Below are 26,202 nucleotides of genomic sequence, written 5' to 3'. Positions count from 1 at the left end.
GGCACACATGGGAGTCTTGTCAGCGGTCTCCTTCTTGTCACCGTGTGGTCTCTGAAGTTGACAAGTTAATGCATCAGATGTTAAATTGGCAAAAAATATTTGGTCTTACAGTGTGGACTGCATTCCATTATTTCATACCATGGAAAGAATTAAGTTCTCATTTTGGCGGTCACTATGTCAAGGCAAGGCAAGTTTATTTGTATAGCACATTTCAACAACAAGTTAATTCAAAGTGCTTTACATAAAACATAAAAGCAACAGGGAAATATAAAAAAACAAAACAAAAATAAGATAGGGAAATTGAAAAAATACACATTAAAAAATAATAAAAGTTACAGTGCAGTCTACAATCAGGGTTAAAAGAGTTAAATGGAAAATAAAAACAGGCTGAGGGGTTGAGCAAATAATTGAGTTACAATTATTTTGAAAAGAGAATAAACAGAGAAGTACACTTAATCTACTCTCTCTAGCTAGTCTGTACTCAGGTCCATAGCAATCCTTGGGTCCACTGAAACTCCAAAAAGCCTCGAACACTACAGAGAAACCAGGACATGTCTGTCCGCAGGTCACTTTGATACAGTTATACTCTGGACCCACCTGCGTGTTTACAGGTGGACAGAGGGTCCTCATTTCTCACCGTGTAAATATTTAATTAAAAGCAATAGTAAAAAGCTAAAAACAAATAAAAAATAAAACAGGACAGCAAAAGTTACAGTGCAAGTGTAAGTTATCAATCTACTAGTTAAAGACAGAGGTAAAAAGAAAAATCTTGTCATGTCATCATCATCTCCATCATAGGGACTGGATGCAGAGGAGAATGTGTTAAAAATCTGCTTCATATGCTTCAAAGTCACTTGCGGTTAGATATATTAGTCATGTTGATTTCTAGAATGGAAACCCAGCTTGCTAAAAACAAGGACATGACCTCAGTATCCTCAAAGATTGCTTTGACCCTAATCCTTTGTTAAAAGTGCAGCTTTAAATGGTATCTATCATTTTGGCAAAGCATGGATCCGATATTGAATGAGCAATCCTTATTTTGGTATAAAAGTCTCCATTGGGACAAACAGTATTTGTCAAATAGTGATAAGTCCTTATTTGAAGAAGGAGAACTGCCAGCTGTTCTTAGGTTTCTGGAAAGAAGATGAACATTATTTAATTAAATGAAATTGTTTCATGAACATCTAATTACATTATTTAATCCTTTGCACTCTGCTCACTGCACTATTTGTCAATAGATCTTGTTTTTGTTCATAATGTGTATATTTGTGTTGTCTACACTGAAGTCTGTGTCTGATTTTATGATATTGTATTTTTGTATGAGTAAGCACATCATGAGTAATGTACAATCCTGAGTCAAATTCCTTGTATGTGTACACATACCTGGCAATAAAGCTGATTCTGATTCTGATCAGTTTGGTTATCAGGTTGTTGTGACACTTTATGAAAATTATTTTAAAAAGAAGAAAAAAGATCACTCTGTTGTTATTTCATCAAATTATGTTGACAATGTTGGCCATTCAGACCAGTGTGGAGTCATTTTGCCATCTCAAAAAGAGGGAACCAGATCAGACAGTGAATAACATCATGCCATCTACAGTGTTACAATCACCATTTAAAATCTGATTAGCAACAGCCGAGAATCTCAGATTATAATGAAAACTAATGAGTGGAAGCAAAAGGCACTATTGTTGGTATAATGTCATTTACTTTCCAATTTTTCCTTCCATCATGCAGCAAATTTCTAATTATACATCACTGCTAACATTACCATGATACAGTGAGAGTCTAGGTAATCTGTAAAGGAATATTATTCCACTTAACTTTGCATTTTCCCAAATTACAAACAAGGGGGAAATCACCTTCAATTTGTGAATCGTGATTTTCATGATTATTTGTGGATCTTTTATTTGGTTGTGTTATATATTTGCGGATCATGAATAATCTGTTTGGTGTTTTGTGTTTACAAGTTGTAATGTCCATTTGAGACTCATAAGGCCCTATCTTGCACCCGGTGAAAAGCCCAGCGCAAGTGTCATTGCTACTATCCAAATGACGCAGTTGTGATTTTCATCCATCTGTGCACCCATGGGAGTGTTGGTCTTAAAATGAGTCAGGCAAATTGTTTGCACATTGCTATCTTGAGGCAGCAGAAAGCGATTGCGTCATTGACACAAAAAAGCAGGTCTAAAGTCAATGGTGCAGTATTTCACAGTTTTTTGTTATTTTAGGGTCACAGTACTCTTATTATGGTAACAGAGACACTGTACTTATTACGCCTTGGCACAATAGCGTAACTTCATTGTTTAATAAAATCTCCCAACGCGCTACTGTTAGCTAAAGCTGTATCAGGGATCACCCAATTCTGAACAAAACAACTACAGATGAAATCAGCTGGACACAAGTTTACCTTAATTTGCTTTACCTCAATTTATTTTTGGCTTGCACACAGAAGTAACACTGATTTCTGCTGAGATCACTATGTATTTGTTAGGATTTCTGTGCATGTCAGACACCTGCTTTTTCTTTTGTTTTTGTGTGCATGTGTGTTGTCTGTGGAGCCCTTTCCTCTGCTGTGCTTTGAGCCATTATGGGAGGAGGGGGTTCTTCCTTTGATGCATTTCAAATGTATGGTTAGTCTCTAAAAATAACTTTAATTGAAGTAATTTATAAATTAAATCAGCTTTTTTCCCAATATCATAATGTTTTTTTTGTCATCATTTCTGTTTTCTGATTTGTAACACCGCCTTCATAGTGGGCCTACGACATGCAGTAAAATAGTTAGTGCTGTTTTGGCACTTTTTTAACCCTTCAGCCACTTACTCAGTGTTTGCCATGCTCAATCACAGCATAACACTGATAACCCACAGCTGATTACATTATCATATATTATTTCATATATTGTAAATCCCAGGCTGGATTTTGGTAGGATTAACATTCATTTTATTTGCTGTTTTATCTTTTTGCTTTACATCTTTATTATCATCCTTTAAAACTAAAATCATCCTCCTGTTTTAAATGCTTTATCTTTTAATGCTTACTCTTGGTGAATTAACTACTGATTAATTTTTAGCTTCTTTGTCAAAATGTCCCATAACTATATTTACTATATAAATTACTTTACACAATTTTCCTGCTAAATCTATGAATTTAATTTTTTTCTTTTTAACTCAGGTCTCCACTTTATTGAATATTCTGCTCAACATAAACACAAGCTAACAGTTGTTCTGGTGTCATGGGATTTTTATTTTATAATCTGGTTATTAAGATTTTTTCAAAACAATCAATGATGTAGTTCAACCAGAAAAAGTACTACAAAGCCAAGACGCGACTAGAAGGGTACAAATGATTACACCATGATCTTTAGTTAAGACTAAGACTAAAGACATGAAATAAATAAAACCGCAATGTAAAAAAAGAGTATATGTGTCCGAGCTGGTTCTGGGAGCAGACGCATCCAACTCAGTATTACAATAATTAATACATAGCCTACTGCCTTGCTCCGTCTGTTGAGGGTCTTGTGGTAAGGCCCACCTTCTCCACCTCCACATCCACACACAATCAATATTAAATAATATTAAATAGCGTAACCCTATCCCTATCCACTTCCAAACAAAATAAAGACTGATATATGGCACTGAAATCCTTTAACCATGCACAAAACAATCACACTGTTGGTTGACATCAACACTGCAGTCTCCTTGCAAGGGCCCTTATGTTTATAAATCTAGTCTTTAAGTTTTATCAAGCCTGGGGTGCAAGCAACATTATGATAGAATCCATAAAGACCCTGATCTGATGTGATGAATTAATTTTGAATTGTGGCTTTTACCCTAACTTTCCCCACAGCCATTTAGCAATGTTGCTAAATGGTTCTGTGTGTTCTTACAAATATGTGAAGCCACAGATTGAGAGCAACAAGGCTAAGCAAAAAGACTGCACCCTGAAGTATAGCGGCTAACATTATTGGTCAGTAAACATCTTAAACATTATCCAACATCATTTGAGTAGCATTTATCAGTCTTAAGCATATTCAAACATCAAGTAAAAATCTTCAAAATAAACATGGTGTAATCAGCCTCTAAATAACTATATGTTTGTTAAGTAACCCACCTTGCTAAAACCACTAATTTCCAAAACCTACACCAAGGATATGACCTGAGAATACTAGCCTAAAGTATAGATCAGATATTGAATGAGCAATCCTTGTTTTGTTATAAAAGACTGCATTGGGACAGTATATGTCAAATATCAGTAAGTCCTTAAGTATTCGTAGCATCAGTCTTGGTGTAGACTGAGAGAACAAAGTCTGCAGTATTGGCTTTCTCGGTGAAGGGGACAATCACGTACTCTCCAGGCTGCAGACTGTGCTGCTCAATCAGCTCCCTTTCTGCGGTGTAAGCCGGTGGTTGCTTTAGTGGTGTGTTGCTTTTAAAGAAGGAGGACTTCAGGCGTCCTTGTGGTGTCTAGAAAGAATATAACGTTTTTTTAATGTAATGACATTTTCATGACCATCAAATTGCATTAATTATATTATTGAAATGTGGAATTTGCTTTGTGTGCAGGCGAAGTGATATTTGTTCTTACCCCTGCTGGAACCTGTAGGATGTGAAATGGGTAAAAGAATTATACAGAATTTTACATCATTATAAATTTTCATCAGTCAAAAATGTTTGTAACAGGAATAGCCTAAAATACTTTTCATACTTGATAACATGCATTTTGTATCACTTAACCATTAGTTAATCTTTGTGATACCTGATAGACAGCCAGTCCAATGAATAAGAATGTTTTCTTTGTCAGATCCTGCAGAGGTTTCTGCATCAGGGAAAGAAAGACGTTTTTGTCTCCCTGCTCCTCCTTGTCTATGTTAGTCACCTGGATGCGATACTGAGGATTGGTGGCAAACGTAGCTACAGGGGTGGAGAAACATTAACATGCAGGTGACACTTCAGAACGAGTTTTGTGGTTTCTGTGCTTGCACACACGAAAGCATAAAGACACCACAAACATCTCATCCTTGCAGTTATAGTTAAAGGTAAAATAATTAATTCGACTCACAATGGTTCGGGCTTCCGCCTGACGATGTCCCTGCCACCCAGTTGCCGTCATGAATCATGCATGTCCACTGGCAGGTGAAGTCTCCGTCGATAAAGTTAGGGCTCTCACAGCAGATTGACACCCTCGAGAAATAGTGACAGAAGTCCTTCAGCTCCATCCTGACAGACATAGGCAGGCAGAAAATGGACAAAAAACAAAGTTCAGACAGACACAAGTTGAAACATTGCAGTCAACATCCAAACTAAAGAAGATAAACAACTAGTTTTCAAAAAAGGTTTGCTCTTGTTCATTATTACCAGGCCTCACTGTTTAAAGGTACCCTGTGAAGTCTTTGACCACTAGTAGTGCTATAGAGCAATGTTTTATGACAGGAAAGCCTATGCATGTGTGGCAGGTTGAGGGTTTTTCTCCCTCCCGCCACTATATGGCACTGCGCTGGTGCCTTGACAACTGGATGCCACTGCCGTGGCCTATAAGTACAGGTGGTGATGCACCTGTGTCAGTCTCTTTCTTACCTGGACTGGGCGTTTTGGCTGTTGGTGTCAGTGATCCGGCGTTGTGGTGTGCTGATGCGACTGCTGTCACAGCTGTTATGGCCTGCAGCGCAACAGTTTAGCTGGTGGTTAATACCCCTAAACCTGCAGCGTCGCCGGGCGGCGTCCTGTATGCACGCGACATTGCTCTCGGTCCGTGTGAGCGTGTGAGCGTGTGTGTGTGTGTGTGTGTGTGTGCCCATACTTTTAATTTTATTCAGTAATGGCATGCCTTCTTAATCAGTATATGTAGTTGGTATGGTTTCTTTCTTTTTGTTAAGTTACTTTTGGTTTGGTTGTTTTTAATTAGTATTTTGTTAATAAAATTATTTGTTTAAATGTGAAACACTCTCTGCCCTGGCCTTATTTCCTAGGGCGAAATTCCCTAGGTGGCGTTGTTGGCAACTTAAGTTATTATATATTTAAATAGAATTACACCTTCGTCTTGCTACACATGTACATGGTAACATACTAGGAAACATGGCAATGTGCACATTGAAAGCTAGCAAACATGGATGTAAGCAGTGAAGGTTTCATATTTAAAATTTGCCTTTACAAATGTTTTATGATGAAGGAAATACATTCACCACACTTGCTAAATCTCAAAGCTTGAGAAACACTGAGTGTTAACACAAGAGTACGGTCTAGACCTGCTCTTTTATGAAAAGCACTGTGAGATAACTGTTGTTGTGATTTGGCGCTATATAAATAAAATTGAATTGAAGAAAAGAAACATGGTGCTTTTAATGTAGCAAATTTACCAGAACTCTCCATTGTTGAGGTTTAAATGATTTTTCCGATCTTCTTGGTTTACTTTTGTCCACAAATCTGAACTGAGGACAAGATCAAAATAAATTAACACCTTGGTTATTTTTCTTTACAAAAACAGTTGTAATGCAGTGTAAGCTAGTTTTCTCTTGCTATTAAATGCACATATGAGTGAATGTAAGATAAATTCAAGTACTTGTCACTCCAATTTCCATTCCACTCCGTTTTGCCATGAGGGTTCATAACTCTCACCAGCTTCACTTTGGAACCGCCGTACACAACCTAAAGGTGAAGTGAAAAACAAATTAATTCAGAAACTTGTAAAACCTCTAGTACAGTTTCTCCAGTCAATACCAAATGTTTGTGGACAAAATCTTCCTGGCAATTAAACTCATATGGCTCTTATTTTAACTTTGCTCCTTGGTTACCATGTTCTTTACACACATTTTTCACAGCTCCACCACTTACCTCAGTGACTGCTGTGACAGAGTAGGCATGTTTATTTATCAATCCAGTGTGTGCTATATTGTTCTCCAACTTATCCTGAAACAGACATACCAGTTAAATCACCCCAATGAGTAAGATTTTTTTTAAAGAATCTGTTTCCAGGTTATTAGTTCTAACCTCTATAGAGGCAGTCCAGCAGCAAACCATCGACTTGCACTGAAAGGCTCTGCTCAGTGCGAGCCACAGCTCAATTTTATGATCTGCGGTTTGGGCCTCCCTGAGTTTTTTAGTCATGTGCACGCCTCCACTGAAATCCTTGCAGGCATCTGATGGGAACCCACCCCATATGTATGAGTATGAACCACACACTCTGTGGGAGACCAAAAACATTATCATAGCACATTCTGACTTTGCAAGTGGTTGTCATGGATAACATTCATCTATACATCCAGTCTTGATTCTGGTGTTTGTGCCACAGCTGTGACCTACTGATTTGAGTTGTGTTTTGAGAGTGAGCGAGTAGGTTTCATACTTGGCATATGCCTTCTCCAGCAGAGGAACCCAGAACTCGTTTCCATTTTTGGGGTGAACAAACACTAACTTGTTGTTGCATGTTGGCAGGAGGTCGTCAATGACAACATCTACCCACTTGCCAAACCTCCAAAACTGCCACAGAAAGGACAAGTTAGAACTACAAGTTATCAGAAGACTAGAACATATTGTGTAGCTGTATTGTCAAAACATTTAGCCTAATCCTTTACCTTGAAGTGAAAAATCCCTGCATAGTTAATGAAGGACTGTTCTATATGCACAATTTCCTTCACCAGGTCTTCCTGGAATGTCAGTGAGGAAATTGCAGACAGAAACCAGCAGTCACCTGGTGAATGAAGAAAACAAATACATTTCTCAAGCACTGCCAGCTGTATGATTAAGGGGTGTGTCCAGGAGGGTGGCCTGGAAGGCCGGAAATCTGATTGGACACCGCTGGTACTACCCTCTTCTGTTAAACTATGATTGCTATCTGCCTGGTCAGAGGCAATACTTTAGTTTGTACTAGAGATGAAATGGTAAGGAAAAAAATTTAAGTTTTATATTATATACTGTAGATATATTATCCTATCTGTTTGCATCAACATTAAACTAATACCAGCTAATACCTTATATAAACATATGAAAACCATGTTAAGTGTGCATCAACATCAAAAATGTTATAAAGTTATAAAGTATATTCAGTAACCCTTGGCACAATTAACATAAATACAAGTCTCAAGAAGACAGTGATAGCAATTGCATTGAGCCAAACATTGGGCATAGTGTACATACAGAGGGGCATTGTATGGGTGTCTACAGCGTTTGTCTTGTTGAAACACTTGTACAACCAATTTGACAACTGCCGAAAATATAAATGAACAAAATATGTTGCTTCAGTGTCTAAACTATGTAACGTGTTATCACATGCAGAGGGCGAACACAGTCTTCAGACACACAATGCATCCAGCAGCATAACAACGCCATCACCCAATTACCAGGGCAATTGAGAACGAGACAAAATTAAATTTGCAAGATTTTTGAAGCTTAACAAATACTGATGCAAGCAGCAAACAACAACAAAAAAATATTCTTAGTATGTCCTCACTTCAAGGGGAAAGGATGAAGGATCACATCCCAGGAGCACTGGCAAAGGTTAGAGGAGTTATCTCAGGAGTCCCATTGAATATGTCAATGGAAGATGTAAAAAATTAGATTTGGGAGGCAAAGTAGTTGAGGCTACAAGGTTAAAAAGTAAAGGAGATGGATCATTAAAAAGATACATTATCTGTGGTTATGCAATTTGAGAGAACGATCCCTAAGTCAGTGCAAGCATGACTTTGACAGGAGGAAGGAGAAGTAGTTCCTATCAACAGGGTATAATTAGTAAGATACTTATGATAAAACACACTCCAAATGAGTTTAGATATCGATCCTTTTCTATGTGTATCGAACCTAGACCAGGAAATGTTGGTATCAGAAATATCGATACTTTAGTATCGATCCGCACATCACTACTTTTAACATGAGCACACAGAGGACAGGCAGGGAAGAGAGACATGCAACAGACGCACAAGAGACACATGTACTTCATACCGCCCCTGCATAATTCAGTGCTCCACTTAGGCCACTCGATTCAAAAAAGTCTGGACACTGGTAAAGAGCCTTGCTTACCCAAATTGCCTTGCCCATAGTCAAACCGTGAAGCTCCATCACAGAAAATAGGCTCACCAATAATCTTTTGTCTTTTCAAGATTTCCTGGACAATACAACAAAGGAAATAATTTAGATGTAGACAAGCATGTAAAAACATGCATAAAACAATGCAAACATCAGAATGTAAAATGTGTGATTCTTCTTCTATACAAATATACACATGTTGTATTATTATTTCATTTGCATCAGGAAGAAAAAATATATTTAAAGAATTTTACTGCTGGTCGAAGCCACTCCACTTTGTCTTTTAGATTCAGCTTAGACATGTCTCCCAGAGATGGGCTGTTAGGTGGAAAGGTGGTGTCCTCAAACAGTGTCCCTTTGCGAAGGTGGTGATCTTTCAGCTGCACATAGTCTTGATTGTTGAACCTGGCAGGGTTGGAGGGACACCCTTCACTGCCGTCTTGGTAACGCAAGATGATGACGGAGGGGCAAGTTCCAGATTCAGTCATGTTGACGGGAGGCTTCAGACAGAGTCACAAGGAGAAAGGCAAAATAAGAGAATTCAAAACATAATATTGAAATTCAAACGATGGGTCTCAGAGATGGAGATAGTTACCTGTGAGAGAGCAGAGAGAATTGACTTGGAATTTACCAGTTTGGTATTTGCTGACTGCCTAACTACTCACTTACTTATATACATAAATCTGAAGTTAGCCCCGCCCCCCAGCAGGTATAAAATTACAGGTTGGTGGGAGGTTTCTGGCGGAGAAGACAAATTATCTGGTATAACCTGTTACCTTTACTGAAATATCACCTGACATTCTAATTGTCAACCTTCATGTCAGGCCTGCTAAAACGTATTCTTAAATCCACCTTTACTGTTTTTGTAGCCTACTCTATTTTAAGCTTTTTAGTATTTTTTCATTCTTAATTATCTTTTTGTGTAAACCATTACACTGAAGGAAGGAAAGAAGTGTATGATATTGTGGAGAAAAGGACAATAGTGAGGAATGAGTGCAGAATGATGCTACATGAGGAAACGATATAGCCCTCAGCTATTAACAATGTTTTACATCTTTTTGGCATCAAATTAAAAAGGCAAGTCAATTAAGGCAAGGTAAGTTTATTTGCATACAGCACATTTCAACAACAAGGCAATTAAAATTGCTTTACATAAAACATAAAGAAAAAGGGTTGGTTTTTTGCTGTGAGTTGAGGATGTAAAAATCTAATCAAAGCACACAACATCCACCAGGGTACCATCATTTTTGTCCAGGGCCAGACCAGTTTCATGACTTTGTTTTTTTAAAAGTGATTCTGTTGAACCACAATTCTAAAGCAATGTCTGATTTTCATCAGTTAATTTTCAGTTATTTTGTATTTAGTATTACTTTTTTCAGTTTCAAGTTATTTCAGGGACCATTGTGGGTTTTTCTTTCTTAAGAAGGGTACCAACAAATTTGTCCACGTCTGTACATGGGGAGGGAGAGAGAGAGAAGTGTAGGTGTGTGCACCTGAAGGGAAAAGCAAGGTGAGCAGATTAAAGTAGTTTGTGAATAAATACTACCATATCGATATTAGGTGAATAATTACCACCCTACTAGAAATATAGTAATTTATTTATTTTTAAATATTTTAAAATAAAAAATACAATTAAAGAAGTTATATTATACTTATTTTCAGGTTCATAATTTTATTTATGGGTTATACAAGAATAGGTTTACATAGTTCAATTTATAAAAAAATCCATATTTTTGTCATACTGCACATTGCCGCAGCACCTCTTTAAACCCTGTGTGAACGCTCAGAGTGAAGCATCTGACTTCTATTCGATCTTTGTTGGTAGTTGTACATTCGCATTGTCTAGGTAAAGACTACTATAGCCGAGTAGAAGCAGAATTGGGCGTGTCCTGAAAAACAAAGTAGTGTGATCCAAACCAAAGCCACTTCATCTGGTAACCACATGACTTCAGTTCAGCCATACACAATCCCAAAACACACACACATTTTAAACTATTACCAGAAATACACAAGACATTTTTGTGTCTTGTGTTTTTTTTTTTACACAGCATTTTAAATGTCCTACAGATAATTTGTGTTGTTTATTTTCTTTTTATCTTTTTTTCACAGGGTTATCTTTTGTTGGCTATAGGCATTGCCTCAACTGTACCTACCCCCTAGACATGTTTTATTTAATCTTGAATGCATGTACTTTTATTCTTTTTTTTTTTTTTTTGCTACTACAACATTATATTTCTAGTTCATTATGGATATGACAGTTCTAAAGAACATATTTTGCCAGGGACAAGTCTCCCTTATCACACTGAACAGAAATTCCCCCAATTCTTGTTAAGTCAGCTTGAATGAAAAACTTCATTCAAGTGTTGTACAAACAGTGAGATCTCATTGACTAAAATGACGTAAACATGTTGTGTGCTTTGATTAGACTATAAATCCTTAACTGACAGCCAAAAACCAACCTTCAAAAGAAATTAGGGTGTGGATAAATATCGTACGATAAAGAGGATCAGGTTTGACTGTTGTGAGAGATGGGAACACTAAAAAGCAGAACAATGGAAGGCTAAAAACGTGATGATTCATCACCTATTGTAGAAATTATGGTGAAGATTCTACAAAACTGTTATGGGTGAAGAAATAGGTATACTGGGTAACTGGTAAAATTGTATTTAATGTATTTTTTATATTTCTCTATGTTGCTTTTATGTTTTATGTAGAGCAGTTTTAATTTCCTTGTTTTTGAAATGTTGCTATGCAAATGAACTTGCCTTGCCTTGTAGACTTTCCTTCTTAATTTGATGCCGAGTGCCAAAAAGATGATACACTGTTAATGGCTGAAGGCTAAATCGTTTCTTCATGTAGTATAATTCATCACTTAAACATCCTTTTTTTTTCAGGAAAGAGAAAAGGAGAGAGGGGTGATAGTTTATACATATCTCAGCAAGTTTCTTTTCTGAATATTCTTGATTTAAAAATGACTTGAGGCAGACTTCCTGAGATGTGCATCAGATAAAAAAAAGCCACTGGTGATCCATGTTTTAACATCAAAGCGCATTTTGAAAATACCCATTATGGCTAATCCTTTTTTTCCTTCATATTAAAAAAAAATCATGGATGGACATAACACATCAACAGTCTAGCTATTAAAGACAAAACTATTTTGTCTTGTTCACTTAAATGAACAAAAAAAAGTTAGTTCAAGTTTATGCCCTTACACAGAACAAAATTACAAACGCAACACTTTTGTTTTTGCCCCCATTCATCATAAGCTGAACTCAAAGATGTAAGACTTTCTCTATGTACACAAAAGGCCTATTTCTCTCAAATATTGTTCTGTCAAAATCTGTGTTTGTGAGCACTTCTCCTTTGCCAAGATAATCCTTCCACCTCACAGATGTGGGATATCAAGATGCTGATCAGACAGCATGGGTATTAACAGGCATGCCTTAGGCTGCAGCACTGAAAAGAAAACCACGTCGCACCTGCACAAAATGAAACTTGCGCATCTAGTTGAACAGTGCCAGAGTCTGCAGCCGGACCTTATTGCATTCCAGCAGCAACATTAGTGGGACAAGTCCAGACACGGATGTGATGGCACTCCTCATAGGCGCACATAATTTCAAAACAAGACAATAAATGTCTCGAGTCTCTCACTGAAGATTTAGTTAAAACTCTGGACTAATGCAAGATGGAAAGCATGGGATTCACATGGACTATTAAAATGTTGATTAGCAGGACGGACTGGGCAATATGGATGTACATCTTTCAGTAGATACTAAACATGTCATCGTATAAGTAGTATTTTCCTTTTGAAAATGTATTAAAGGAAACCTGGAGAGCCAGTTTGAATGGGCCTGAAGCAATGATATTTATAATTTACAGTAGATAAAGTTTTCCAGTAGAGTAGATGCTGGATCATAAGCCAGTACAAGCAGTTGATCCAAATCCAGTATTAGGACAGAACCAGTCCAGACGTTATCAGGTCACACAGACCCAGGCAAAATACAGGCAGCCTCAGCCAGTAAAAGCACAGAGGTCTACAGGCAGAATCAGATACAAGCAGCTCAGACCCTAATGGAGGATTGAGTTAGTGTGCAGAGGTCCATTCAAATGAGCAGTAGTATTTCCTAGAAGAGGTTTCCATTCAGGCTTATTACAGAGACAGACTGTTTTAAAGGACAGATAGTAGTAAGAGCACTGCAGTGTCAGGTGTGACTTAATGGCAAATTGTTTACATGGCTCAGGAGTCAGGTAGGAGAGTTTTTCTTAGGTGGTACCATAGGTGTGTGCTTATGCTCTGGTCAAAGCACTTTCTGACGTAACAGTGCCAATATTAATGGGTTAAGCAAGGGAAGCTGGTGAGGCACATACCAACACATTTCATACACTTTAATCAAAAATATATCAATAGGTTCCATGGGTAATGAGGGGGTCTGTGCCCCAGTAGAGCTTTATGTCTAGCAATGCCCCTGGTAATGAGATAATCAGTGTTATTCACTTCACCGGTCAGTGGTCATAATGTTATGGCTGATCGGTGTATGTAGTATGTATAACCTAGAATAGGTGCACAATTGTCATTGGATAGTTGGTCAGGCAGGATTCTGAACTTGATTGAACTTTATCCTGTCCGGTGGTGATCATGACCCTGTTAATCTGCAACTTAACATCTACCGCCAAGATTTTAATCACACAGGCTTGTAAATTCAACTTTTTATATCAGAACCAGATATTTTCTGACAGTTAATGTTTTAGACACATGATTGACCAGGGAAAGTTGCAAATCCAAGCCATAGAATTGTCTATGGGATAAAAATTAATGGGACTTTTACTTCCAGTACCAATGATGGCCAAAAAAGCTCCTCATTTTGCAAATCTTGACATCCATTGTCAACCGCTTATCCTGCGTAGAGGGTCGCGGGGGACTGGAGCCAATCCCAGCTGCCATCAGGCGAAAGGTGGGGTACAACCTGGACAGGTTGCCAGTCCATCGCAGGGCCACACAGACAAACAACCACTCACACCTAAGACAATTTAGGGTCACCAATCAACCTAGTCTGGACAGTGGGAGGAAGCTGGAGCACCTGGAGAGAACCCACGCAGACACGGGGAGGTAAAGGCCGGGGCAACCGGGGTTCGAACCCACAACCTTTTTGGCTTTGTTTAACAAGAAATCACAGCATAGTTTTATTGCAACATCGATCCGGAGGCACCACTTCTAACAATTTGATGTAGGTAATTGTTAACCACAGAGCACAATACCAGAGAACACCACAAGTCCTAATATCTTCCTTGGCAAAGCCTTTGTGTGTCTAACAACTATTAAAAATTAGATTCCAGAAGTGAGAGTCATTTCCTACAGGGTCCGTAAGTACCGGGTGGAAAACTAAAGGTTTGAAACATTAACAGTGTGCATGAACAAGAAGTCCTGCAACCATTTTAAATTACCAGAAATACAGACATTTTTATTTATAGCACTTAAAGTACTCAAGGCACTTTACATGGGGGATTACATGATCAGCATAAAAACCTCAGAACTTAAACAGAGCATAACAGGACAGAAACAAACTGGTGAGGCTAAAGGTCATTTAAGATGTCTTAGCGACAAAATCTGTATTTTTGCAGGCAGGAGAAAATGTGGAAAAGTCAAGACATACTTTGCATTTGCACTGAACTTAGTCCACAATGCAGTTATTTGTATAAAAGTTTCACAATTCCATAAGACAAATTCAGATGAGTGAGGACAGCAGACATCAGGAACATGAAGTCAAAGCAACATGACTGTACATGTGATCAGGTATTTAGACATGAGATTAGGATCACTTGAGCAGTTTTGGCTTTTAGTTCCTACACATGAATGAGTAGGCAGGGCTTTGTCAGGAGGCTAAACAAGTTATATTGGTTTCAATCAGGCAGTTGTATTACAATTATAGAAAACATTGCAGAATGCTTTTTAAACTGCAAAATATTTTTCCCATTAAACAGCGACATCCATCTTCAGACTAGAAGCCTCTTGCCACCTGAAGAAGAGGGAGCCAGATTAGACATGGAACAATTTGTACACAAGCAAGACTGCTCAGAAACTCTACAGTCCCCACTCAACACATGGATCAGGTTATGTACAGTGTGAAAACACTTTAATCTGGTTAGCAAACATCTGCAGATGATCAGCTGTTCTCAGATTACAATGATAACCACTGATGGAAGACAAAAAGCCATTCAATGCGATTTACTTTGCATTTTTTCCCTTCCATCATGCTGCAAATATATTTCTGAAAGATTATACATGACTGCAACAATACCACACCACTTGAGTCCACATAAGTTTTGGGAATCCAAAAATACTGGACCAAATTTTGTTTATTACCAATTTTTAAATACTTCAATAAATCTCCCTCCTTCATACAAGTCAAACCTATAGTGAAACTGAAGTGTTACAAAGCAGTTTCTCAGGAACAGTTTGAGTTGATCCTGTTATTTACTGCTGCAGTGACCTACTTTTCCCCTCTAGGGGTGTCCTGAAAACACCCCTGAAATCGCAAGGTATTTTGGGCCTTCCTGAACAACTTTTCTGTAGTACAGGCATTTGACTGCTTGTCCAGTATAAATACAGACTTCACCGTTTTGTCCTTTTCATCTTAGAAACAAACATGTCAAGTGTACTGTGTGATGCTGTAATCTAATGTTCAGAAAACCAAGCTTCACCACTGAACAATCTGCCGGTAATTCCAGCTATTTCAGTTTGGATTTCATCACAACAATAGACAGCCATTTGTGTACGAGTTTAAAAGCTACCTGTCAAATTCACTCGACCGCAGACTCCGGGACCAGACTAGCAGAATGGTACCTGTCAAAAGCAAATGTGGAAAATGAGAATAGACTAATTTTTAAACTAGTCTTCCTCAAGTACAGCTTTAAGAGACTCAGAAAAGTGGATTATATAAACAATCGTCAGTTGTCGCATCAGACGGCACTTCCTATTCCACGTTTTCATCACTGACAAAGCTACTTTAGGGATTCATTTGGGCAAATTAAGCTTATCAATAAGCCACAATTGTACAATGATTCAAAGCACTTGTACTTAGGATTTTGCAGTTTTAGATCATATTGTCCAAACTTGATCTCTGGACAAAGTGGGACATTTAGTAGGCCAGGAACAAGTCAGCCTTTGCTCGATTTAGCTCCAGATCAGATGAGTGTATGACAAGTCAATGTCAACTCTCGACAGTCAGTCATTACAAGTGATGTGTTCATATCAGGCTTTTTAAATCAGTTAAGTTTGTTTTCTGCTTGAGTGCAGAAGCTTACAATTCAGATTTAACAAAAATCAAACCAGAGTGTCTCCATTGTACAAAAGTGAGCTTAAGCTTACTTGACCATTTCAAGATTTAAAAAAAAAAACCCAGAAAACTTACAAGATCTGTCCAACATTGTAGCTGCACCCCACAAGATGAATCACTCTTCACACAAATCTTCAGAAGTAGCCAGCTTAACCTTTGGAAAGCAGAATTAAAGAAATTGTGAAAAACTAGACCTGATCAAGTCCATTCAACACTACACGTCCTTGTAATTGTGTTCAGAAAACCAATGATCACCACTGAACAGTCTGCCGGTAATTCCAGCTATTTCAGTTTAGATTTCATCACAACAGAAGCAGCCGGTTGCCATTTTACAATGACCGATGCAAATTCACCTGCATGAAATGAACAGTCTTCAGTCAGGAGGTTTAGTGTGGCGTGTACACAGCGCTGCATGGCAACTTGTAAGAGAGGGAGGTGGGGGGAGAAGTACATTAGAAACACAGTTGGCTACGACATCGGGCATCCCCACTTCCTACCCACAGTTAATTACCACACTAGTGAGGACGTGTTCACTTACCCATCATTCCAACAGGCTCAGCAGCTGATGTATCTTTCTGGCCTCAACATTTCTTAAGGCAGCTCACACACCTCTTCAGCTACAGAAACGGGGGGGGATGTGTTAATCGTGACAGACGATCCATTTATTTTGACAGGTAACAGAACTGCATCATCTTATGTTCAGAAAACCGAGAGTCACCACTGAACAATCTGCCGGTAATTCCAGCTGTTTCAGTTTAGAGTTCATCACTACATTTAACAGCTATAGCATATTTTACACACAAGTGCATTAAACCAACCTCAGTCTTGACTTTGCATAATCTTCTACGGGCCCACCTTGACCTGTCATAAAGGGGAGAAACTTTCATTAACAGTTTGTAAAGACGGTTTACCAGTGGCAATCAACAGCAATCTGAGGCTCAGAACAGTGAGTATGAAACATCGTCAGTTGTCGCATCAGACGGCACTTCCTATTCACAGTTTTCATCACTGACAGCTGCATTAACACAATAGATAGTTGAGTTAACTTCACTCAGTCACTCACCTCCTAGGGACATGAGAATCCATATTTTTCAATATGGGACTTCTTAAACTTGTGCAGAGAGCTGCCAGACTTAAGCTGATCTGAGGAAGAAGACATTCATGGTTTTAAAAAAAATATTTTACATATATAACAACTTTGTTAGTTACTTCCTTCCTAAAGTATTCCCAGAAAGCCACAATAATCACTTAAACTCTGCCACATTGTTATGATACATAATATTTAAATATGTAGTCAATTTAATTTTGACCAACACACATTTAAATCGCACAATCAGGGCGCCTGTACGCTTTCACCAACTTTTATAGAGAGAAAACGAGATTGTAGAGGAAGAAACTGTTGTATGTTCGCAGCACAACACACTTAATAAAAGCTGAGAGAGAAACCCCCTCTCCCCCGAAATCTCACTTTGTCTTTCATTTGGCCCATCAGTCAGTCTTCCCCACGTGGTTGGTCGAGGCCCGTCAGGACACACTAACGTTGCTCTTTAGCTACCGGATATCACGATTTAAATATGTCACAACATGCCTCTAAACTAGCATGCTCTTTGAAGAGTCAATACTGTGGCCTCGTATTTACTGACCACTCTGAAGTAGTTAAACAGTGTGCACGGGACGCACACAGCTGCTGGATCGACAGATGAATTCAAAAGAGACAGAAACGTTGTCGGCGAACTTTTTATACCCCGAGCGTCGCGTCGCAGGAATTAAACGTCACTTCTTCTTCTTTAGCATTTATCGCTCTCTGTCGCACCCTGCTGTACCGGAGTGTGAACATCATGACTTTTATATTACGTTTTTGGAGTAATTTGACGACTGTACAAATACTTTTAAAATTATTTTAAACTGATAATTAACTATTGGATTCACTTTAAATGACAAGAACGCTGAACTTTCCAAACAATAGTGAAAAGTAACTTATTTCCATATGTGGCCACTGTTCCACTCTACCACATTTCAGAGGCCCATACTGTACTTTGTACTTAGCAACTAGTTATAAATTACTTTCCAGATTAAGATTACATACAAAATAAATGATAATCTTATAAACAATGATGCAATGTTTATCCCAACAGTATATAAAGCAGTTAAAATTAGATCCCCCTTGACCAGTTACATCTACTGCTTACACATTAGAACATGAAGGCTAATAATCCAACAATATTATCTCAGAAATCTCTGAATGTGTATCTTTCAAATGTTCACTTTCTTTTGTAACACATTTAGTTTAACTTATAGATAACTCAGTAAACGGACTCTAAGTCTCGTACATGTATGAAAAGTAAATAGGTTATGTACTTTTAATTCATTTTCTGTTGGCACTGGGTTTATTGGATCTACTGTTCAAACATCTGCCTTTTTCCTTCAATGATCTTGTGAGAGTCCAAAACGTTAACATTAATCTTCAATAAGTTGAGTTAAGATAATGTGCGGTCGCAGGGTGGCGCTGTTTCAGAGGTTACTCTCTGGTCTTCTCCACTAATTACATGGAGAGTCTCATTAATTGTTTGTCTGCTGGCTGTATGGAGACTCAGTTCCTTGCTGTGAGCGTCATTTTGTTCTGGATTTGTTTTCTCGGCAGACTTTGTGTATCACATCACATCCAGAACCACAACACATTTCCTTCAGCATTTTATTATTCACCAGTTTCAGGTAAAGTTTTTAAACTTACTTAAATTGTTTTGGTTTTACACACAGTTTCTTTCTTCCTGCTCTGCTAATACTCCATCCTTAATTTGCATACACAATGTTTTTTGGGTTGCAGCGTTGCCATAAGACAATACCTTTATGGGATGTGACCTGTTAGAAACCACTGATTCATCTATCATCATTTTCTCAGGATAATCAGGGGGCATTATGGTAGTTCACCTCAAACTGTTTCTGCATTACTGTACACACATTATACCTTTCTGATATTTGCTGTTTCAGGAAAAGTTGGAAGACATTAATTGTGTCCTTCCCTGGTTTTGTGGAAAGAGTAATGAGAAGAAGATAAAAAAGAAGGTTAAGTGTATGTATGTGTTACTGAAGTGAATGAAAAGTGTGCGTTGGCTGTCAGTGAGAGTGGCAGCTTGAAGGTGTGTGTGTGTGTGCATTGATCTACTGCAGCAGCATGTTACCACCTGTGAAGAAGGACCGTATTATTACTCAGCTCCCCAAGGTTAGTGACACACACACACACACACACACACACACACACACGGTCTGTAATGCAATTATACCTAACAACGAGGAGTCTAAAGAGTCTCAAATGCTGCTCTTTGCTTCTCTGAAAGTGGATGACTGCAAATTAGCAAAATGCTGTTGCCCTCAGAAAACCTTGTAACTTCCAGTCTCCAGTACAGACATTTTTAACTCCTATTGAAAGTTTGTGAGCTGAGAAAGTTTCACCGTCTGAATGAAGCACTGTAGATACATTTTAGAAAGTTAATGTGGTCAAAATGAAGCAAGACCTGTTTTCATCGGCAATATAAAGCTAAATACTTATACAAGCTTAATACTTATGCTAATACAAGTTTTTCATTTGAAAGCAACAATTGATGAGGTCTAATGAGCATGATTTTAGTTGGGGACATTGCTTCTTTTAAATTTTTGGGAAATGTTCCAAGATAGTTTTATTTATCAGGAAAAGTGTACCCTGTCTGATATCCCGCTTTCTCTACAGTGTTTTAGTCCAAATGCAGCGCTGCACACCAAAGATGGCTTCCACCCACAGGTGAAGGCCATCTGCCAGGTACAGAAGACAGACACAGTGAGGTAAGATCACAGAAGGGTTAGTATGACCACACGCCCTTTAACTTTCGGTGTCAGCTCACAGCCACCGACACCACACCCTTCACATCTGACTGCTTTGGTCTGGTGGTCTGGTAACACGTTCGAAGGATAAGGCCATGATACATCTATGTTTTTTTGAGGCACGTGTAAATATTGACAAAGAGGTCACAAATATATAGTTTAATTAAAAAAAAAGGCTCAGTAAATTCCTAAATCAGCTGGGCAGTGTAGTTTAGCAAATGCTGCTCATAATGAAGGAACAATGAAGGAACATGTCACCCAGTACAACAGTGAGACTCATTGATGGACAACAATAGAGCTCTATGTTACAGAGGAATAAGCCAAATCAGGCTTTGGCTCCACAGATAACACATGTTGGTGGGATCCATTCACTGTTGGTTTCAGTGATTTCATGGAATTTGTTGACAATACTGAAAATGTAGAAGATCACCACTCTTATCCTTCAAAGACCTCACAGTTATTCGCCACCACCACAAACTCCACATGCTTTACGTCTGCTACTTTTCTACACAGCTATGATGAACATTTTATAGAAGATAACCCACTAAAGTTACCAGTTGACAGCCCTCTGCTGTAATTTTCATGAGTTACTAACGACTCATAACAAAAATAAAGTGAGCAGTCAGAACCGCCTGAAGGTGAAGTTATTTAAGGGTAAAGTGTAAAAACAAGACAATAACAATATCGCTCATTTTCTCTGATAATCAGATTCATGCAGAAAAGATTGTAACACACACGCACACACATAAGACCTTTCTCTGACTTAAAATATATTTAGATTTTTGATTTGGAACAAAAATGCCTGCAAGCACAGTATGCAGACTCTTAATACATTTAATGAATTAAAATGATAAAGCAGAATTTGACACTTTGTGCTTGTTACAGCAATACAGCCATATGAGGAATGAGGTTGCAAATAAATGCTGAAGCCCAGCATTAGCAGATGATTATTTTTGTAAAAAGCTTAAGAGTGCCTCCATCATATTAAATGTCCCTTAATTTGTGATCATTCAGTCAGTGGAGATGCTTAAATCAAACCTAAGCTAATAAAGTTATTAAAATGATTCGTCTTTATTCTATGAGCTGACTGAGGACCATGAAGGGCTTCATGCATTTGGCCTAGATCAAACTTAAAGTTATTTTAGAATGTGAAAGTTTAAGGGGGCTATGACACATAAACTGAAAGGGGTTAATTAGCGTCAACTCCTGCAAGTTGCAGTGATGTCCGCAGGTTATTGATCATGTTACTGTGTATTTCATGCTGTTGGGTTGTTGTTGTTTGGCTGCTGACAGTATCGGCTCTCTGTTGCCAGCTTTAATATCGCCAAGGTCATTGTGGTGGGAGATGTTGCAGTTGGGAAAACGTGTCTGATCAGCAGGTAAGAAGCAGTCATGAATAAATAGATAAATTAGAGGAGGATGTGCCTGTTTTTGCTATCTAACTATGACTTTATTACTTGTTGAAGTGTTTCCTCACCAAATGTAGCTGCAGTGCACTGCAAGTTTTGGTTCTCAAAAACATGGTTGAACCTAATTGTGTTTCAAGTTGAGGTTGCATTGCCACAAAAATGTCAGTATGTGATTAAAATCATTACATAAATCGATATTAAGTTTGAGGACTAAACTCAAAATATGTTACAGCTTAATGCTTTTAATTTCACATATCTGTGGAAGTGATCCCACTGCTACAACAGAAACACTGATCATAAAACATGTTCCAAATGTGAAAAAATAAATTGGTCATGTGTTGATGTAGAGGTCAGTCACACAGGGAAACACACAGTCAACCTGTGCTCAGAGCTGAGACTCACGTTTTCTTTGGGAAAGATTTAAATCATCATTAAGGGTTTAACTGAGTTACTTTCTGGTTGATACAGGAGTGAGTTAAAGAAACTGGAGTCAATTTATGTGTCTTCATTAGATCTCCTGAAATGTCAGTCAGGGTGAAGACTGTGGTGACTACTACAGTTTTATGACTTTTCACTATTTATTATTTTTATTAAACAATTAAACAAGATAAAAGTGATTTATTAGATTTGTTTTCTTACTGCTGATCAGTCAACATGTTGTTAGACAAAATGATTAATCAAAAAATAGTTGATGATTGAGAGATTTATTCATTACAAAAAACTAATGGTTGTCAGTTTCAGCTCTAATATATACTCTCTCACTGGCCCCTTGTTCCTGTAAGGTTCCGTAAAGGTGCGTTTGATAAGAACTACAAAGCAACCATAGGGGTGGATTTTGAGATGGAGCGTTTCGAGGTGCTCGGCGTTCCCTTCAGTTTACAGCTGTAAGTATATCGCTATACCACAGAGAAACACTCAGTTCATAGACTGCCCTAAACAAACTAATTCATTTACTGGGCTGACTAAAATGGACAACAAGGCCTGTTTAATGCTACCCAACCTTCATTTGATCACATAAAAGTTAAAGTTACTGAATGTCTGAACAACCTATTTACATATAAAGTCACATAATATGCTCTAGAGCTCTCTTGCCTCCCTTTCCTTTTCTTCTTCTCCTTGTTGACCTTGTTAGCTATGCTAGCAGTGTGGCTCTAGGGATGCCGATGTTGGTCGGTTCACCATTTTAGTCCTGAAATATCACTATTGGCTGGACTCATCTTCTGGGCACCGTGAAGATAAATCCTAATGACTTTGGTGATCCCCTGACCCTTATTCTAGCGTCTCTGAAGGTCAATCTTTTACTAATTAAATTAATTAAATATCTCAATTTCTACTTTATGGATTGGCACCACATTGTATACAGTCTTTGTTTCCAGAGGATGAATCCCACTGATGTTGGTGATCCCCTGACTTCCTCTGGCAACACCATGAGGTTGACATTTGTGGTGTGAGTAGAATGTCTCGGCATCTGTGTGCATCGCCATGAAACCTGGTTAAAAAAAATGTTCATGACACCCCGGGATTAATTCTAATAACTTGAGTGATCCCTTAATGTTTTCTGTTGCACCATTATCAATTTAAAATCTTAATTTTTCCAATACTTTGGTTTTATGATGGTTCTGCAAAACTAATATAATTCCCTTCAGCCTCAGTTCTGCTTTTTGTTTAGGACTAATTAACAAATGTTAACACTGGTGACACACTATAGAGAAGGTGGTGAAGATGGTGAAGATGGTAAACATTATACCTGCTAAACATCAGCATCTTAGCATTGTCATTGTTAGCATGCAGATGGTAGCTGTGTAAGCTGTGTACAGCCTCATTAGCTTTGCTGTAGAATCTGATCTTGTTTGAATAAAGCTGATAATTGTTGACAAAGGCCTACTGTGGCTCTACTCTCAAATCTGAAAATTATGTATAGGCTTAACCCCACTCTGCATCTTAGTTTTTTTAACAACCACTGTGACTGCTGGACATCACACCACAGATCCTCCCCTCTTCATCTCACCAAAAAACCCAACGAGAACAATTTAAAGCTGCATGTGATCTGTTTCAGATGGGACACAGCAGGTCAGGAGCGCTTCAAATGCATCGCTTCAACATATTACAGAGGAGCACAAGGTGAATTTAGCTTTACTATTAGACCTCTCCCCTCACTAAAGTAAATTACCAGCATTGTCTCACTCACCTTCTCATCAAGCTCTTTGTTTTTCTTTTGTACTGTACTTACTGTCTGTCTCTTTACACTCCTCCAGCCATCATAGTGGTGTTTGACTTAAGCAGTGTGAGCTCTTTAGCACATGCCAGGTAAGGAGTACCCCATTATAACCAAATTATTGTACCATTAAAATGCAATTTGAAGTCTAATAATTATTTGTGTGTAGGCAGTGGCTGGAGGATGCCATGAAGGAAAATGACCCATCCAGTGTTTTACTGTTCCTTGTCGGTACCAAGAAAGACCTCAGTGTGGGTGAAATTGATCAAATATTACTAAAATGGACATATAGAGCTGAAACACTGATCAATTAATTGATTGGTTGAATGACCAGCAGGCCTCATATCTACATGCTCAGGTTAAACTACAGTGGTTGGCCCAACTATCTGGATAGGCAACTTCTTCTGAATGCCGTGGGCCGCTCAGTTGTCCAACCACCATCACTTGTAACTGGTTCTAATAGTGTTACCAACAGCCACAAATTAGCAACCCCACTGGAAAAAGAAACTTTTCTTGATGGTGTTCCAAAAGGAACATAGTGCCAAAATAAGAGTTGCATCCAAGTCTACATGGTCATCTGGTGGGCCTGCAGCAGAGAGAAGCCTCAACCTATTTACAGTTACTTATTCTTTAATGTATAGTTTTTAGAATAATATTACATTTGAAAGACGTTTCTGTTTTAGTTCTGTACTTTTGGCAGGAGTGAACAGTGATTACAAAGTATCCAAGAGGCCAAAGGGCCTTGTTTCAAAAAGTACTCAATTTACAATCATGTTGAGGAAAAGCCGTACATTCTCACATTTAAGAGCTGGAACCATGAAATGTTTGGCACTACATCGATTATTAAAATAGATGCACATTAATGATCTGGAGATCAGTCAAGATAATCATTGTAGCTCTTAAAATCTTACATGTCCTCTTACGTTTATTTTATGATGAGCCTAAGTGTACAGTGACCTGTGGCCTGGAGCGTGTTCTTAGCTTCACTTTACTATCCCCATTCAATTCTCTCTCTCTCTCTGTATTTCAGTCTCCTGATCAATTGGCTCAGATCGAGCAGGAAGCCATCAGACTCTCTGAGGAAATCAAAGCAGAGTACTGGGCTGTGTCTGCAAAGTCAGGTGAAAGCCAAACACACATCAACAGGAACAAATCACCTATTCCCACATCCAACAGTCAGCACCCTTACATGCTTTTCATTTTCTGTGTAATCTTCTTTTTCTCACTAAACTCTTTCCTCTGTCTTTTTATTGCTCCAGGAGATGGCATCAGGGATTTCTTCTTCCGTGTGGCCTCTCTCACCTTTGAGGCCAACGTTTTGTCTGAGCTTGAGAAAAGTGGCTCCAAGCACGCCGGTGACATCATCAGTAAGTAATAAAGTCTCATTATTTAGATGGCAGTATCATGTAAGCATTTCTTTGATCTAGTGACCAACTTCTGGGTACTACTGTATCATAGCTACTGTCAACAAATCTATGATAAAAACAACTTTTCACACCTCCATAAACTGTCAAGTCCATTTGGTCCCATTGAAGTTGTCAACCTTTTAAAATACGTCACAGATATTCTGTAGTTTATTGCTGAAAATTGTGTTTTACTAAACATTACTCAAACAGAAGTAAATAGTGTGTTTGCATCGAATGACTAAAATCAGGGATTCATTTGGAAAGACAGTCCTTTGTACTGGCCTGGTGTGAACACACGTTTTGACCAATGCAGGTCTCAATTAGACACCTGGTCTGGTTCAGTCATTTAAGCAAATAAAAGCCTGGGCTATTAATTGAAGTTTTACGGTATTGGCGTTCCTCGCAGGGCTCACAGACAGCACAGAAGCCGATCACAAACCGACCAAGAGGAAGTCCAGCTGCTGCTGATGAGAGAGAACCAATGACTGGATACACTGCACCAACTACGCAACAACACACTGAAGGAGAAAACTGAAGTATGATCTCAGCATCTTCATTCATCACGAATAGACCTTGTAAAAGGCGATGTCATGTCAACTTAATGATGTATTTGTGGTGTTCTGCCAATGGCTTGAGAGGAAGTTGTAGGTTTGACGTAATGAATTCTAAGCTGAGGCTGTAAACAAGAAGTCATTTCAGGAAAGTCTAGTGCTGGCCAGGGTTACAACAAATAAAGCTTTGTGATATGTTTGGTAAGCATTTATCAAAAGAGGAAGATTATTCTTTGCTACATCTTTAATTAAACTGCACTTGGTTGATGCTTTCATAAACACCTGTCTGTCTGTAGCAATATTTTTCTCATGTTGTTGGGGAAGCACTAGTTTCCTGTCATGTGTCTGTGCTGCTAATGTGATGCACACGCCGGCTCCCATGACTGCAGTCATACCCATAACGCATCTCTCTCCT

General features: G+C 38.4%; 2 protein-coding genes, 1 long non-coding RNA gene and 5 other non-coding genes across 11 annotated transcripts; 1 reads left to right on the top strand and 7 right to left on the bottom strand.

The window, feature by feature from the left end:
- Positions 1–3,225: 3,225 nt before the first annotated feature.
- Positions 3,226–9,711, bottom strand: LOC119895757 (calpain-1 catalytic subunit-like). The gene is made up of 13 exons (XM_038709055.1): positions 9,613–9,711; positions 9,272–9,517; positions 9,012–9,096; positions 7,571–7,686; positions 7,342–7,475; positions 6,987–7,179; positions 6,831–6,905; positions 6,559–6,644; positions 6,356–6,427; positions 5,062–5,219; positions 4,759–4,913; positions 4,588–4,599; positions 3,226–4,466 (listed from the first exon to the last, which is right to left on the bottom strand). Exons 2-13 carry the CDS (start codon positions 9,503–9,505, stop codon positions 4,263–4,265), a joined length of 1,524 nt encoding a protein of 507 aa, XP_038564983.1. The 5' UTR covers positions 9,506–9,517; positions 9,613–9,711; the 3' UTR covers positions 3,226–4,262.
- A 4,737-nt stretch (positions 9,712–14,448) lies between these two features.
- Positions 14,449–18,074, bottom strand: LOC119895756. 2 transcript variants are annotated; one of them, XR_005443098.1, is made up of 8 exons: positions 17,820–18,074; positions 17,415–17,494; positions 17,170–17,212; positions 16,890–16,968; positions 16,705–16,770; positions 16,427–16,505; positions 15,807–15,858; positions 14,449–15,031 (listed from the first exon to the last, which is right to left on the bottom strand). It is a non-coding gene; the product is annotated as an uncharacterized LOC119895756 (long non-coding RNA). The 2 variants fall into 2 exon arrangements; XR_005443099.1 differs by having other exon boundaries at positions 17,995–18,063.
- Positions 15,696–15,769, bottom strand: LOC119896234. The gene has a single exon (XR_005443193.1). It is a non-coding gene; the product is annotated as a small nucleolar RNA SNORD65 (small nucleolar RNA).
- On the bottom strand, positions 15,933–16,012 carry LOC119896230. The gene has a single exon (XR_005443190.1). It is a non-coding gene; the product is annotated as a small nucleolar RNA SNORD49 (small nucleolar RNA).
- Positions 16,586–16,659, bottom strand: LOC119896236. The gene has a single exon (XR_005443195.1). It is a non-coding gene; the product is annotated as a small nucleolar RNA SNORD65 (small nucleolar RNA).
- On the bottom strand, positions 17,049–17,122 carry LOC119896235. Its single transcript, XR_005443194.1, has one exon. It is a non-coding gene; the product is annotated as a small nucleolar RNA SNORD65 (small nucleolar RNA).
- On the bottom strand, positions 17,293–17,364 carry LOC119896229. The gene has a single exon (XR_005443189.1). It is a non-coding gene; the product is annotated as a small nucleolar RNA SNORD49 (small nucleolar RNA).
- Positions 18,075–18,934: 860 nt separating the features above from the next.
- Positions 18,935–26,068, top strand: rab34b (RAB34, member RAS oncogene family b). 3 transcript variants are annotated; one of them, XM_038709601.1, is made up of 11 exons: positions 18,935–19,063; positions 19,340–19,571; positions 20,076–20,167; positions 21,520–21,585; positions 22,398–22,499; positions 23,672–23,736; positions 23,871–23,922; positions 24,000–24,081; positions 24,861–24,951; positions 25,090–25,197; positions 25,643–26,068. In XM_038709601.1, exons 2-11 carry the CDS (start codon positions 19,524–19,526, stop codon positions 25,702–25,704), a joined length of 768 nt encoding a protein of 255 aa, XP_038565529.1. In that variant the 5' UTR covers positions 18,935–19,063; positions 19,340–19,523; the 3' UTR covers positions 25,705–26,068. The 3 variants fall into 3 exon arrangements, with proteins under 3 accessions (XP_038565529.1, XP_038565531.1, XP_038565528.1); XM_038709603.1 differs by lacking the exon at positions 18,935–19,063 and having other exon boundaries at positions 19,085–19,571; XM_038709600.1 differs by lacking the exons at positions 18,935–19,063; positions 19,340–19,571 and having other exon boundaries at positions 19,595–20,167.
- The last annotated feature ends 134 nt before the right edge of the window (positions 26,069–26,202 follow it).

Source organism: Micropterus salmoides, unplaced genomic scaffold, assembly GCF_014851395.1.
Source record: "Micropterus salmoides isolate LMB-PRFRI ecotype aquatic unplaced genomic scaffold, ASM1485139v1 Ms_hic_scaffold_9, whole genome shotgun sequence".
NCBI classification, from domain to species: Eukaryota; Metazoa; Chordata; class Actinopteri; order Centrarchiformes; family Centrarchidae; genus Micropterus; species Micropterus salmoides.
The sequence above is the reverse complement of the archived record's forward strand: the minus strand, read 5'-3'. Positions and strand labels throughout refer to the sequence as shown.

Excerpts from the sequence above, each read along its gene's own strand:
- rab34b (XM_038709600.1), top strand. The coding sequence starts at position 20,010 with ATGTTCCAAGATAGTTTTATTTATCAGGAAAAGTGTACCCTGTCTGAT. Across the intron at positions 23,737-23,870 it reads ATATTACAGAGGAGCACAAG|CCATCATAGTGGTGTTTGAC; the intron begins GTGAATTTAGCT and ends ACACTCCTCCAG. Across the intron at positions 24,082-24,860 it reads GTACCAAGAAAGACCTCAGT|TCTCCTGATCAATTGGCTCA; the intron begins GTGGGTGAAATT and ends TCTGTATTTCAG.
- LOC119895757 (XM_038709055.1), bottom strand. The coding sequence starts at position 9,505 with ATGACTGAATCTGGAACTTGCCCCTCCGTCATCATCTTGCGTTACCAA. Across the intron at positions 7,476-7,570 it reads CAGGGATTTTTCACTTCAAG|TTTTGGAGGTTTGGCAAGTG; the intron begins GTAAAGGATTAG and ends TTTCTGTGGCAG. Across the intron at positions 6,645-6,830 it reads CTGTCACAGCAGTCACTGAG|GTTGTGTACGGCGGTTCCAA; the intron begins GTAAGTGGTGGA and ends CTTCACCTTTAG.